We start from the raw sequence: 16,608 nt of genomic DNA, 5'->3' as shown, positions 1-16,608 counted from the left end.
AAGATTGTTCATCAAGTGATATGATCTTTCTCCAAGATCGTGATAATGTAGACGATTTTACCTTTGACCATGTTGCTGATATTCCATATACTGCAATCCAATAACGATTGTTTCCAAAAATTTGGTAGTGTTATAACTTCACGAATCAAATTTTTTTAATCCTAAAAATATTTCTCTTTATATTTCTTGTGTGACCCTGGAATGAGCACGGATAATCCGCAAACTGGATAATCCGAGCACGGATAATTGAGAGTGTACTGTATAGTATTTGTCAGTTAAAATAAAACTTTTTGTTTAAGTCATTGTTTACAATTCAAATTTCTCCGAGGCAATTCTGAACCTTAATTTTGTTCTAAATGTCAGTATCCAGACACACAAAAGAAGCTTAATATGAAGTTGTAAAATGCAAATATATAAATATATATATATATATATATATATGTAAAAATTAAGGTAGTATTGTTAAGTTGAAACACAATATTTTTAATCAATGAGCCAAGTTCCTCAAGAAGCAGTTGTAGAAGTAGCTGGATAGAAGTTTTTTTATTTAAAACTTTTTATAGAATTTATTTTAAAACACAATTGTTAATCTGGGCGTTTGGCGATACAAAACTTACAGAATTGAAGGATTTGTTACATCAAGCACTCAGGTATAATTTTGATCTAGTTGCGCTTCTATGTCATTTTGATTTATGTTGCTAAGTTAACTTTCAAAAAATTCTATGGCTGGCAACAGCATTTATATTTTTTAAGTTGTTTATTTTTATTTCTTTTAGAAATCGTTCTTTTTTTAGCGAAATGTTTTTCAACCTAACAGAATTCTTCGCCGACTGTTCGCTGTATATATGAAGAAAATAAAGTAAATATTTAAGTGTTGTGAAAAGAATCTTATTTAGTTGTACAAAGTACTTTTTTAAAAATGAAAATTTTTGCCACCAGCGGAAAAGAAATACAGCCAAAATTTGGGAGCCACGTAAGAGAATTATATATAATAGATTACTATGTGTACAATGATTACACAGATAGAAATTTTTATCTTTTACCAAAGTTCTAGGTTTTGGACACTTCAAGACAGTTTAAGACATTAAAACACACGTGTCCTGTCCAAAACAAGTTTATGAAGTCCAAAACCTCAACCCTGATTTTTAAGTCAGGATTAATTTGCAGATAAACAAAATCTTGACGTATAAAACTCTTATTAGACCTATTTTGGCCAAGGGCTCTCAGACTAGGTCTGATCAGTAATACTTAAATATTTTTGAATGAAACATTTTTGCCTAATACACTATCAAAGGTTTATTTATTTCACAAAAAATATTTTAAAGGAAGGGAACAGAAAAAGAGTTCCTAGATATTCCAAATTTGCAACAAGTTTTCCCTTAAAAGATTTTAATTGACAGCGACTTTGATAACCAACTTGGCAGACATTAGTTAGTTTTCCATATACCTATGCATTTAATTGATTCATCAAAGTAAATTATTGTTATATTACCTTCGAAATACCAATATAACCTGTGCATCGTCGGGGGAAACTTTCGGCAGAGAGCGGCATTCAAGAAAAGTGAAGAAATGTGACCAGTAACACTTTTTTTTCCTTAAATAGACGCTAGGTATATTTTCATGACTAACAGATAGGTCTGCGCCAAATGGCTCAGGAGACAGAACGCTCGCCTTCCAATGAGGAGAACCGGGTTCGAATCCCAGTCGATACCGACCACAGTTCTGACGTGAAATATCCTCAGTGGTAGATGGATCATGGGTTAAAGTCCCTCCTCTCCATGTAACGCAAATGCAGGTTACCGCCATCAAAAAGTCCTCCAAGAAGGCAACTTTCTCCCAATACTCGATCGAGCAGTTCCCTTGTCTTCTGGATTGGGTTCAAAATCACAAAGCTACGGAGTTGAACATTAGTAGTCGTAAACCCATAAAATTGGGTCTGCTGTTCAACGACGGTTATAAAATATAAAAATAAAATAACAAGTAGGTCTCTTCCATTTTTATATTTGTTGCAAAAAATAACACAGAATGGTAAAGAACCTTTCACCTGGTGCAGTATACTTTTGTATCTCAAGGGTGATTGTGAGTCCAACTCAAAAATTTGGAAAATTTCTGGAGTAAAATCATTAACGACACATTTCAAGAAATTAATGTCTTTATAAATTTAAATCCTTGATAGTTTCCCAACTTAATTTAAATGAATAATTATGTATAAGTTTACTTTTAACTCTAATCACATTTATTATTCTACCAGAAAAAATATTTACAAATGAAAGAGATGTCAAGTATAAAAATTCTTAAAACAAGAACTCTTTAACGCAAGAATGTTGCTGTGATTCTTTAGAAAACTTTACAACATCTTGGGAAAAGTAAACAAACTAGCAAACCACAGCTTGTCATAATAAACAATAATGTAATCACTAGCAATGGTATTACAATATCTAAGGTATTTATACAAAATACAGTAGGGCCATTAAAAAAATTAGGCACTGTTGTTAAAAAATAAACTTGTAACCCAGGCATTCTACATATCATTAAAATGGAGAAACATTGACAAGTTTAGTTGTATGCCTCCCTCTCTTTAATTATTACTTAATGAGTTATACAGAAGGTATGAATCTGGAATCTTAGCATACTTGAAGTTTACCTTCTAAATGAGCAAACTAATTTTAATAAGTATAAATTCAAATATATAGTTCAAAAGCAATATAGAGTGATTATTTTTTGTAATTTTTGTATAAATGAGTATAAAATAAAGAACAAGCAAAAATCAAGCAAATATTGTTACTCATACCAGCCAACATTGGAGAAATAAAATAACGGAGATGTTACTAGCAGCATTTTTTAAGCTACAAGTAAAGTTTTTATCACGCATAATCATGTAAATCAAATTCAAAGTTGGAAATAATATCAGCACTAACAGTTAGCGAAGTAAAAAATATTTATTTAAATCTTACTCTCTAATTAAGATTTTTTAAATCATTATTTATAATTATTAAAATATAAACACTCAACATACTGCAGTACTGGCAATAGCACCATCCGTTGAGGAATAAGAGAAGTATTTTTGCCATCATCAATTATTTTATCAGCAAAAAAAAAATTTTTTTTTAAAATTTCTTCAAAAGATACGGAGAAATTTGAGAATGTACAAGTGAACAGGAGATTTATTTTATCAGCAAAAAATTTTTTCAAAAGATACGGAGAAATTTGAGAATGTACAGGTGAACAGGAGATAGTCGTAAAATACAGGAAACTTGGCAGCAGGGTTGGCAAGATTTAGGACAGAGTGGATTAATCCACGGTTTAAATCCTGGTTTAAACCGCCCTGTTCAAAAACCCTTTTACTCAAATTATGTCACAATTTTATCTGAACAATATTTAAGAGGTAAAATAAACATAGAACTAATAACATATTAATAATTAAATACACTAGAGGATATTTGTTTTTAAAAGTATAATGTTTTATTAATATTGTTTGACTCTTCAATTTAAACAAAGGAAGATTAATCAGTAATCAAGTTTGGTCCTCTCATTCAATAGAACATAACTGAAGTTTGGCCTTGCCATACAGGTTAAAATATTAGGGACTAAGTGCTTGGTTTGTCATAAACAGGTTTATTTATCTATAGTACTATTCAAGAATACTTTTATTTTATTCATGTTCAGTTCTTTTAGCATAGTGGTGATACATAACCAGTGTCAGTAACTGATGTTATGCCCTTCAAAACTGTTAGTACATTTTTCAGTTATTTTGTATTTTCAATTTAAACTCATATATTTATATTTAAAAACAATTTTTTTATAAAAATCGATGTCTTTTTTATCATCCTGTAATGCAGAAATTATAAAAAAAATTTTTAAGAAAAATTATTATTTTTTAATATTGCCATCTTTATCCTTATGCAAAAATATTATTTATCAGTATTAAAAGCATATTTATATTTAAAGGATTAGGTATTCACTTTTGTTGTTCAAAGAATTGTGGAGCTTCAAAAATTATAAGCCTTTTCCTATTATATTATTTTCTTTTAATAAGTTATAGTAAATTGTATAAAAAATATCAAATATTTATTGATACATGTAATTATTATGTGTACAATGGTTACACCTATAGAATTTTTACCTTTTACCAAAGTTCAAGGTTTTGAACTCTTCAAGACAGTTTAGGACAGTTTTACCCAGTTTCAGACAGTAAAACCCACGTGTCATGTCCAAAACCAGTTTAGGACATCCAAAACCCCAACCCTGCTTGGCAGGTATGGTTACTTCACCTAACGAACTAAGTATTTTATTGGGACAGATTTGAAAGCAACATAAAGAAACTCACTATAGTTGTTCCAACAGCTTGTGGGAGGGTAAGTGTAGCACCCCCTTCTGGCATGTACCCAAGTCTTGAATATGGCATGCAAAAAGATGCATTGCTTGTGGCTAGTGTAACATCTGCATGGTTTAAAATCGTTAATCCAAGGCCATATGATATGGTTAATCCAAGGCCATTTTCTGATTTTCGGATAACGGGTTCTTTACTGTATTATGCTAGTTACAATTGCTGGAAAAGTTAGAGAAAAAAAGGAAAAGCTTGAACATACTTAAATAATGCCAGTATATAAAATAGTTTAGTATAGCTGAAATATCATCCTTAAATATCTCATAGATTATGCTTTGAGTGGTCATTATTTTTTAAAAAACAAAATTCCCTGCATTTTCCCTGTTATTTTAGATGATTTTTAAATTCCCTGTATTTTCCAGGTTTTCCCTGTGGAGTGGCAGTCCTGTGAAATTATTTGTGATAGTAGCGCAAAACAGAAGTAAATTTGTCCAGGACAGATCCCTGACAATGTAAAAAATCTTCAAAATGATCAACAATTCCATATTTTAGATTTCACAGTAATCCATTAATCTACAGTTAAAGAACCATTATTTCAATGTTTAAGAATTTAAAAACTAAATTATATTACAGAACAGCACTTACTTGACAGCATTGGCAATATCACCAACAACTTCACTTTTATGATCTTCCACAAGCGGTCTTACGTCTAGCCCTAGGCAAAATGTTTGCCCAAATCCATTTAAAATTAATAGCCTACAATCTTTGTCATTACCAGCTTTATTTATGGCTTCCTTCAACTCAACTAAAGTCTGTAAAAAAAAAAAAAACATTTCACTTAACTTTTTACTTCACTTAACAACTTTATATTATTATTAGAAATGTTCATAACTTTTAGGCAGAACTAAAATTGAGTAAGTTACTAACATAGCTGGCAGCGATATTAGTAAGCTTACTTCACTTACTAATATAGCTGCACACAAGGATAGGAAAAATATTATAAATTTCATAATAATTGTTGCATAATGTACGTTATATTATGGGGAATTTTAGGGATTTTTATAGTAATCAAAATAGAAAAACTGCAATATTTTCCAGTAATGATTGTCATTAAATGTACTTGAAATGTTACACACTATGTTTACTCATAATTTTGAAAAGTAAAAGGCATTTAATTCATAAAAGATAGTTAAAAGAGCTTTTATAATTAATTTAAAATGGAGTTCTGAATAAAAATCAACTGAACATTTTAGAAGAAAAAAAAGCTTTAAATTGATTTCTATAAATGAAGCTCGCTTCATTATGTATTAATAATACTTATTTAAATATTCAAACAAGCAAATAATCTATTTCAATATGGATTTTTGTAAGAAACTTACTCAATTTTAGGGAATTTTCTAAAATTTACAAAAACCAGGAGTGGCAAAAACCAGTAGACTACTGGAAAATCTACTACAGTTGGTAGCTCTATATTTAGTTATATTTGAATTAAGCACTTTTTACTGAAAAGAACAAATACACAAATACTTAATACTCTTAAAGAAGATCAAAGGCAGACAAAGGCAGGTAGGGGCATACGGGGCAGTTGCCCCGGGCCCCACATCAGAAGGGCAGGGCTTCAAGTGGCAAAACATGGTTTTGGAGCAACAAAAAAGCAATTTTGGAGCAGCAAAACAAAGATTTGGAGCATAGTTAATAAATAGAATTAAAACAAGAATTTAATAACAAGAATTTTTCATTTTGTTCATTAATAACATATCTTATTTTTTACACTTTTTTGAAGGTCCCTGCATTAACAAATTAAGTTGCTTTTTGGTACCTTCCAATGCTGATAAATATTCTGCTATCCTCGACTTAGATTCAGATAAGAGGATCTGCCCGCTCTCTGTAATTGAGGAGTCTTTATTATTTTACCCATCTTTAATATTTTCTTCAGCTGCGGCTAAGAGATCCTGAGAAGCCTTCAATTTTTTTTGCAAATCAATTTCAGCAGCTTTCAATCTGCTTTCCTCGGTTTCAGTGTTTTTCGCTTTCTTTTTTCTCAACCTCTAATCGAGCAGAATATTTTTTTACTGTTGCACGAGCCACTTTAATAATATCTTTGTCAATTTTAAAGTTATTTAAACCTCTATTTTGTTGATATGTGACACAACTTCTCTCAAACTATTAACACTATGCAAATTTAAACTTGCCTTATTGTCAAGTAGCTTTTTGTTCACACTTAAACCTCTTTCAATATTGGCATTCCCATGTGGTACGCACAAAAGAGCTTTGTTATAAGAGGATATTTGATATTTCTCAAATTATCTTTCTTCACAAAATAGTTTTTTCAAAACACATCAATTGGTGCATATTCATTTGAGTCAGAAGAATAACCTTCTGGCTCCCCATGTAACCTTGTCCCTTCATCTAGTAACAAAGATGCCTCTCCAGGTTTTATAATGGATGGGGTTACTGTTGCCAGATATCTTATTAGAAGTGTCTTCCATTCTCATTACAGAATGCAACACTTTCAGATGGTACAGTAAACTATTTTTAAGAAGCAATGCTTTTAATAAATTTTTTGCGCATGCCAAGTAAAAAGACCTGGCACCTAAATACAAAATTTTTTTTCTGAAGAAGATAAGGATGTCATCGCTTTTGTGGTATCTAGTCCAACATCCATTAAATTTGAATTTTGCCAAATTTCTGAGTTTTCTACATCCAATGATTTTAAGTCCTTTCCTGACAAACATGAAAAGCAGAACTCTTTAAAAAACGCCCTAACAATGCACCATTTCATGATACAGCAAGTGAATAAATGGTGTTTCAGTTTGGAAAAGACCTAAAAATTTATTTAATATTGCCGAAATATTTCTTTAAAAAAAAAAGAGCATTTGGCAAAAGAAATTTAAATAAATTCAATATTGAGTGGCTCATACTATTTTTTAAATTAATAATGACTTTATTTAATTCTGTAAAAGGTAATTCAAAACTATTATTTAAGGTTATTAAGGTTATTAAGGTGTAAACTATTATTTAAGGTGTTAAGGTTATTATTATTAAGGTTATTAGCTATTATTTAAGGTTATCGAGCGTAATTTTCTTAAAATTTAAATAAATGTTATTTTTAATAGTATATTTAACAAAACATTAACAACATTAATATTGATAATACCAAATTTATAAAAATATTTAAAGAGTTAAGCAAATTGAGAAAACTAAATGTAAATTAGTGAATGGCCCCTAATAAATTTTTAATAAAATGAACCTTTTTTAAAAAACAAAATATCAGTAGAGAGTAAAAATCAGTCAGTTTTATGTTAGCTTCTTCATTAATTTATCATATGAAGACAAAAAATCTATGTTTCGTAAATCCATTGCTTTCTAGTGCAGAATTCAGCTAAATTTTGGCAATTACGATGGACAAATTTAAATGGTGAAAAATTTAAATACCTCCATAAAGTTCAATTCTTCATTACAGAAGTAGTGAAGCAGAGGGGGGGGGGCAGAAAAGCTTTTGCCCCAGGCCCCAATTTGGCTAATTCGGGCCCTGAAGTAATTCAGTTGGATGAAACATTCAATTACAAACAGACCAAAATATTCCTTAAAATGCTGTTTAGTAGTGGTTGACTAGAACTTTCAATTGTCAAACCTTTGATACCTCAAAGGAAGAGTCAATCCCATTTGGATAAAATAGGAAAATCACATACCTACATGTTTCTTCACAGTGTAATAGTTATTCTTAAAATAATAATAGATCTTACTGTTGTTAATTTCCAGTATAGTGAAGCTTGACCACTAGTGATTTGGTTGAATAGCCTAAGACCGAATAATCGGCCCAATATCAATATTTTTTTTTTAAATAATTAATATATGTATTTTATAAATAAACAAATCTAGTACTATCAAAAAATTAGTACTAATAAAATTTAAGCTGACAATTATTTAAGTAATGAAATCAGAATAAAAAATCACATTTTTTCTGAATACTAACTTTCACTCCCTTTTATATTTTTTAACAAATTAGACCAAGTAAATAGCTTTTAAGTATTGAATTTTTTTTTATTTGATTGCTTCGAAACTATTTAACTAATTCTGATTTCATCCTAAGTTTGTATTTTGGCCTATAAAATGACATAATTTAAAATGAAGTTAAAATTTAAGTAGCCAATAATTAAAAAACTTTTTCAGCAAATACTCAATCAAATAATAAAAAATAAGAAGTATAATTGATAGCAATTTGTTGCAGAGAGTAGTCTTCAGATAAATGAGTAGCAAAATTTTTTTTGAAAAAATTAAGGACTTTTTCGAAAAATTACGGACTTTAAAATAGTATGATTGTTTATCATCGAATATACCACCAGTGACAGTTCTTAAAAACATCAACAAATAAAAAACAATTTTATTATAACGCATGTACTGATATAATTGCATTAATTAACAGGGTTCGCCAAAGTAGGATCAGGTAATTTCTGCAAATCCGAGTTGTGTTTTCTTAAAAAAATATTTTCAGATTGTTAAATGTTAACAACATCTGTGAAACTAAACCATATTCCATTCTTAATCATTTCATTGAAATTGAATTGTAAAATTAAGGGCAGAAATCAAGATTCGCAATTTTTTTCATACATTTAAAAAAAGGGCAAATAAAGAAATTTGAGAAAAACATTGAAATAATTATTAACACAAGTTTCTATATTTCGCTGTTGGGCACGCATCACATATTCAGTTGTGGGCCAATCATGCTAAATATTAAGCTATGACAAAAAGTTTGTTTTTCTAAAATGTTCTACCCTCAATACATGGTCTCATTCTAGATGATAAAAGAATGACTTTTTTTAAAAAAAAAAATATTTTTGTAAGACTGAAAAAATTGTTCCTATCAAGTAATAGTGATGCAGAAAAATTAAGGACTTTTAAAAACTTTGTACCAAAATTAAGTACAGGGTATCTGCTATACTTTAGATTTTCCAATTCATGACTTTTCATGACTAATTCCAAGAACTTTTCATGACTTAATGAAGCTACTATTTTCTCCGACAAAACCAGAATAATAAATTTAAAAAGTATTATAATAACAATAATTAAAATGATAGGTATAACCAAAACTGTTATATTCTGCATCTTCATATTTATTGATTTTAAATTTAAAAAAAAACGGAGTAAAGAAAGAGTTGAAGCAATAAAATAGCTGAAAAAATAATAGCTGAGCAAATTTTTTTTCTTTTGCAGAATTATATTCTAAAGATACTTTTCTCGCTCATCATAAAGGATAGACATACTCCTGATTTTTCTGTTTTCATTTTGGAATAAAAAAAATTTGCCAATGACTGGCTTGCCCAACTAGAATTTTAAATTAATAAAATAAAAAATTATAATAATTCTGAAATCAAAGAAGTTTAAAAGATACTTCGCTCCAGAAATTATGTTTTTCCTTTCATTTTTTGAAAGAACATAATAATATTTAAAGAACATGATAAAAACTTTTTACATTTTAATAAAATATGACTCTGGGGATTTTGTTACAAATTCAGATATTCGGAACACCATGAAATTGGGGGGGGGATTCCATTTTAAAAATAAAAGTTTTCCACGACCTAAATCCATGATTTTTTTATAAAAAAAACAGTTAAAATCATGACATATTTTGTTAAATACCGAAATTCAGACTTTCCAGGTGCGCGGATACCCTGTAAGTACTTTTAAGGGACCTTATTTTCTAAAATAAAAATTAAGCAGTTTTTAAGGACTTTTAAGGACCATGGGAACCCAACCCTGTATTAGAGTTTTTTTTTTCCCTTTGAAAAACACTTTTTACGCATGAATGAGATATTACAAGAGCTAATTAAATTGCATCAATGCTGCAAATAATAATAATAATAATATTACCTCATGAGTGAGGAATATAGATTTCCCTCTGGTGATTTTCAAAACAATCTGGATGTAATCATTATCACGGGTAACATTTATGGTTCGAAAATGACAGGTGAACACTCGGGGAGGAACTTTTACTTCTTCCTCAGCATGTCCTTCCTTTTCTAAAATAATAAACATTTTTTTAAAAAGAAAAAACTCTGTATAACATGTCATAGAATAAAATTACTAAAGTTAGAGAAAAATACTGAGTTGGCAAAGTTTAGGACAGAATGGATTAAATCACAGTTTAAACTGTCCTGTCTAAAATCTGCTTGCTCAAAACTTTTTTAACCCGAAAAAAATTCTTTTATTCAAATTATGTCGCAATTAAAAATAAGTATTGTGGAAAATAAAGTTACTTTTTGCACAGGAAAAATGAAGCCAAAGTTTTTGTTTTATTAAAAAAAGTTTATTATTATTTTTAATACTGTATTATTTATCCTGATGCAAAAACATTATTTAACAGTATTAAAAGCATATTTAGTCATATTTAAAGATTATTCATTCACTTTTGTTGTTCATTGAATTGTGGAGATTCACAAATTATAAATCTTTTCATATTATATCATTCTAATTTAACAAGTTAAAGCAAATTGTAGAAAAAGTATCAAATATTTATTAATCTATACAATTATTATGCCTACAATTGTTACGCATATAGAATTAAATTACCTTTTACCAATGTTCAAGGTTTTGGACACTTTAAGACAGTTTTAGTCAGTTTAGGGCAGTAAAATCGACGTGTCCTGTCCAAAATAAGTTTAAGAAGTCCAAAATCCCAACACTGGAAAAATATTGTGGTACCTCAATATAATGTGCTTTATTCTATCCCACATTTAAGAACTTTTTTAAATCATAAAAATTTCTTACAATAGAGGATTCCTAAACCTTTCTAAGACGAGCCCGGGGTGGGTGAAATTTGAAATGCAACAAAATTGGTAGCTGGTTCGTTTCCCCTTGATCACTGAAGATATTTGATTTAAGGAAGCCTCTCCTGATCTCTTATATTATTTCGATCAACTTCCGTAGCTTGTACAATCTGTTCTTGAAATCTGACAAAGACTCACTAGTCTTTTGAGCACAGGTGTATGTAAGTACTCCGGTGACGTATTTTCTAAGGACATCGCTGTGAGACAGGCCAGGTTCGTTAATTCCATCTTAGCGTCAAACTAACCTCATCGCATTCACGCAACAAGGTGTAGGTAAAAACTATCCTCTCGTTTGTATAATGTGACAGTTTAGACAGAAAAGTACCAACTCAATAACTGTTCACGTTATCTGACTAGGCCTAAAATAACGTTTCATTCCAACTACTGCCGTTAAATTAAGTTATTTATTGTTGGCTGCATGTCATGGCTTATAAGCTTTAGTTGAAGAATAGCAACATCATCTCAAAGATGGTTACAATGGGATTCGACCCCATTACCAATACACTACCCATCGTTTGATGGAATGGTGAGATTGTGTGTCCAGGGCCACCCAAGCTGTTAAAGGACAGTAAAACTAAGCAAGGTGCTGGGTCATGTAATGAGTACGTATTGTAAATAATGGGTACAGAATAAAGCATAACTGAATGTTATAAATAAATTTATAACATTTTATATATAATAATGTTTTGAAAAGCGTTAAAATGAAGAAATTCGAAGTTAGTACCAGAAACTAGTGAACCCTACAAGAGGAAATAATTATAGACCTAATAGGGGACCCACAATGTCGCCCTATAGGTTACAATGTATGTATATATGTAATAGCCTTAAAATGAAGAAATTCGTAGTCAATATTATGTATAACAATATTGTCCATAATACAAGGTGTTTATAAAGTTCTGGACCCATTTTAATGTTTAATAATTTATAAAATAATAAAGATAGATTAAAATTAATAACATAAATGGTTAGATAGACTCAAAAAGTTTCATGACCCTTGGCAATGAACTTCCATGTGTGCCCCTTCGTTGCACGGAGAATATCAAGTCGATAGTCAATATCACATCAGGTTAGCGGCAAGTATGTCGGCATCCACAGAAGCTATTGCGGTTGTAACACTGGCTTTTAGGTCATCAATGTTCGACCCGATTCTCCTGTAAACATAAAACCAGCGGCGTTATATCAGGTGATCTGGGTGGCCAAGGAATTGGATCTCCTCGCCCAATCCATCTTCCTGGAAAATGGTCATTCAAAGAACAGCGAACGATGATACCCCAATGAGGTGGTGCACCATCTTGTTGCAAAAAGACATGTGGCTGAAGCTCTTCTAGTTGTGGAAATACAAAATTTTCCAACATGTCTAAGTATATGACTAATGAGGCCGTCTTTTCTGTAAAAAAGAAAGGCCCAATGACTCGGTCGTGCATTAGTCCACACCACACATTAACCTTTGGGGTGTCCCTTTGTGTCTCATGGTACTCATGGGGTTTTCAGATCCCCATATGCGTACATTATGGCAATTAACAATGCCGGAAACATGAAAGGATGCTTTGTCGGAGAACATTATACACTTCAGAAAATCAGCACCATCTTCTATCCTTCTTACCATATCTGTTGTAAACCTCTAAAAAAGAAGGGGACACACGTGGAAGTTCATTGACAAGGGTGGAAACTTTTTGAGTCTATCTAACCATTTATGTTATTAATTTTAATCTATCTTTATTATTTTATGAGTTATTAAACATCAAAATGGGTCCGGGACTTTACAAACACCCTGTATTCAAATTGGACCATGACCGTTGACCGTCAAATTGGATATTACCGTTTTGTTTAGTTACAGAGAAAAAGTAACTAAAAACAAAATTCCGTAAAATAGACAATATTTTACAGGCAAATACACTACATTAGAGAATAAAAGAAAGATAGTAAATATACAAGTACAAAGTAATAGCAATCATATGTGTTCACCATTAAGACAAGTCTAAATATTTTTAGACGTAAAAATAACTAGTAATGCATATTTTTTCAAAACATATTTTACATTTTTGTTAAAATATAATTGATATGTTTTAAAACAAAATAAATAACAATAAAAACCAAATTGAAGAGAATTTAATTGTTTCAAAGAATAATTGACTTAATATAGCTTAATTAGTAGATTGTATCACTACGAGGATTAAAATTAAAAAATTAGAACATAAAATTATAATTAATTACCTAAAAAACTTTTTTTATTTTCATATTTCCTAATTCTTTCGGTTTTTTTTATCTATAATTTTTTTTCTTCAAATACAATATTAAAGTGTTAATACCAGTTTAAATCTTTCAATTGGAATTTTGAAAGATAAGGAACTAAGTCAACTTGTAGCTGTCTCATACTAAGAGAAGAACCTGAAAAGAATATATAAAACACTTAATTCATAAGCTGCAAAAAATCCAAGTTGTCTAATAAAATACAAATTAAAAAGTTACCAACAATTCATAACCATAAATACCCATTTTAAAAACAAATAAATGTAAATTTTGAATATTTTAGCTGGATCTAGAAATCTAGCATAAAATTCACAAGTCTAAAAAATTTAAAGCTTTCCAGAAAGATCAATGCTACCTTATAATGAAAATTAACTCCAGAAATATTTTCTCTGAGAATTTCAAGATATAGTAAGAATATTTTAAAAGATTTTGCGCATAATGAAACTTTATTAAAAAAATGATGTTACTTATGCCCATACAAATTTTATACCAACTATAATGTCCTGAAGATTTAGTAGCTTTTGAAATGATCTTTGGTTCCTTTTGAATAGAGGCAGTATGACAAAGTATCTGTTTTAGTAGTAGAAAAAATAAGACAATAATTTTTTTTCCAAGGAAAAAAAAACTATTTTCATAGAATTTAATGAATATTTTCAAGCAAGGAAGCATTGATTGTAATATTATGAAAACAAAAATAACAAAATTCATATTACAAAACGACAATTAACCTTCAACCACTCACATAAGTACAGTGAAGTTCAGATATTTTTTATTAAGAGGGACAGCCTTTGGGTTTATAATTTTTCATTCCTGGAAGGAAAAAAAAGGGGGGGGGGAGTATCTATCAAAATAAAGTTTCGCCTCTAAAAGCATGTTACAGAGATTTTTGCAATCGCCTTTGCTGGAAGGTAAAAAAAAAAAAAAAATAATAATAAATAAATTAATAAAAAACAAAAAAATGAAAGCAGATGTAAAATTACATAACATTAATTTGGGCAAAGAATCTTCATTTATACCTTAGAAAAACTTTCATAAAACTGAGGTTTGTGCATTCCCCTACACCTCCTATTATTCACAGAGAATAAATTGAACATCAGACCTCTAGATGCCAAAGACACCATATAATCATTCATTGTGTCATGACTCTGAAACAAATATATATAAACAATCCTACAGTAATGGAAGAGTTTTTAGTTTTTTCACTTTCAATTTTTGGCATTTTTTTAAAATTTCTCAAGAAATACTTAGAGCATTATTTAGTAACTTCAGAGTTTTTTAGTTCATTAAATTTTTTATACTTATCAATAAAATTTAGAGCTTTCAGAAGTTTGAGACACCAACAATAAATCACAAAAAGAAAAATAGTATTTTTGATCACCCTATGCCAGGAAATCAGTTAAGAAGCTTTTAATTTGTATTGATTATTTTGGTTATCATTATTTATATTATGCTAAATATTTATGGAGATTATAAAAAACTTTTTTCCTTGTCCCATGTTTTTTTGCTGTAACTTTAAAAATATTCTACACAAGTAAACAAATTTTTTAGAGATATTTCAGATTATTTACAAAACTATTGATTTAATATTTTAAACTTCCATAAAAACTGCTTAAGATATGAGTATTTAAAGTAGTTCTTTAATACTGCGCATGCAGAGAAAATTTTTTTAAAAAAATTTCAGAATTTTGTAGTGAATTGTATTTGGCAACTAATGAAAATATTCTGATTTGAGTATCTTAAAAATTTAAAAAATTTCAGGCAATTTTCTAAGTAGTTTTTGTACTCTTTAAAAGTAAGCTCAAAATGATAAGGGTTTTTCTACAAGTTTCATTTTGCATTATGAAACAAGATTTATTAAAAATGTCACCGGCAAAAACAGCTGTGGCTTCAAAATGAAATTTGTGAAAACTCCTAATGGTTTTGTAATTTTTTAAAAAAGTACAAAAATTACTTAGAAAATTGGTTGAAACATTTTAAATTTTTAAGATATTGAAATACTCTTTTCATTAGTAGCTAAATACAATTCCTTACAAAATTACAGTATAAAAAAATTACTTTATAAACTCATATTTTATGCAGTTTTTGTCAAATTTATTTCAAATTTTAAAACTATAATTTTGTAATAAATTTTAAAATGTTCCAAAAAATTTGCTTAATTTTATAGAATAATCTTAAAGTTAATAACGTAAAACAGAAAGATACATTTTTTATAAAATTGTCCATATTTCCAGAAATATTTAGGCTAAGTTTAGGAAATTTTGTGTTGCTATTTCAAAGTAAAATACCAATCAAAGTAATTGATACAAGTTACAAGTTTAGTTCTTGATTATCTGTCATAGGATGTTTAAAAATACTTGTTTTCTTTTGTAATTTATTGTCAGTCTCTCAAATCTCTGAAAGCATTAACCTTCATTGCTAAGTAAGAAAAATCACACAAATTAAACATCTCTAAAGTTAATAAATAGTTTTCTAAGCATTTATTGAGAAATTTAAAAAAATGTCAAAAACTGAAAGTGTCTCTACCATTATTTTAGGGTAGTGTGTATATATTAACAAACTAAATCTGATTACTTTTTTAAATGAAGGAAAATATTTAAAAAAAAAAGGATTTTATTTATTTTCACATTGAGGCTAATAAAAACATTTACAACAGGAGATGCCTGATTATAACAAAAAATCAGTTATCTTGATTCAAATTATATTACATACTCTGTAATTTAACCCCCCTGCCAGTTGGCAATAGTAGCAACAGAGTGACACTCAGTACATTGCTAAAGATTTCATTTAAAACCTATTTAATCTTCATTATGGTTTTCTATAATCAGCTAAATCACTGATTTATAAATTTTCAAACATGATGTGTGCTATTTATAATTCATGTCAAAATGAAATGCAATGTGTCTTCATGTCAGAATGTAAAATTCCTAAATTTGCTAGAATAAAAATCATGATAAGTAATTTGAAAACAATCTGAATGCAAAGATCATTGTATAATTCATAAATTGAAGGAATAAGACTCACTCTGGTTATAAATAACTTACATGAAAAGATGAGTTATTTTTAAATATATATAGAAATTACAAAGAAGATAGATTGATACAAATAAAATGAGTTTCCTTCTGTTATCAGCTGACATGTGACTAATGCAATGTTATGGTGATGGGAGGTCAGAACAAAAAAATCCTTCTATTTGATAAGTTAAAA

General features: G+C 29.1%; 1 protein-coding gene across 20 annotated transcripts in view; it reads right to left on the bottom strand.

The window, feature by feature from the left end:
* The window catches only part of LOC110281900 (uncharacterized), a 53,478-nt gene that overhangs the window by 7,257 nt on the left and 29,613 nt on the right, over positions 1 to 16,608 (bottom strand). For 9 of the 20 annotated variants that reach the window (XM_087154139.1, XM_087154128.1, XM_087154126.1 and 6 more), the window contains 4 exons: positions 13,464 to 13,542; positions 10,199 to 10,347; positions 4,973 to 5,139; positions 4,328 to 4,549 (listed from right to left, as the gene is read on the bottom strand). In XM_087154139.1, the coding sequence (XP_087010265.1) occupies positions 4,328 to 4,405 (78 nt within the window). In that variant the 5' untranslated portion in view covers positions 4,406 to 4,549; positions 4,973 to 5,139; positions 10,199 to 10,347; positions 13,464 to 13,542. Of the gene's footprint in view, positions 1 to 4,327; positions 4,550 to 4,972; positions 5,140 to 8,019; positions 8,129 to 10,198; positions 10,348 to 13,368; positions 13,543 to 14,420; positions 14,550 to 16,608 lie in introns of all 20 variants that reach the window. The other 11 variants (XM_087154130.1, XM_087154131.1, XM_087154135.1 and 8 more) reach the window with 5 other exon arrangements.

This window comes from Parasteatoda tepidariorum, chromosome 10 (genome assembly GCF_982258835.1).
Source record: "Parasteatoda tepidariorum strain Cologne lab strain chromosome 10, Ptep-v5.0, whole genome shotgun sequence".
In the NCBI taxonomy this organism is placed as follows: domain Eukaryota; kingdom Metazoa; phylum Arthropoda; class Arachnida; order Araneae; family Theridiidae; genus Parasteatoda; species Parasteatoda tepidariorum.
The sequence above is the reverse complement of the archived record's forward strand: the minus strand, read 5'-3'. Positions and strand labels throughout refer to the sequence as shown.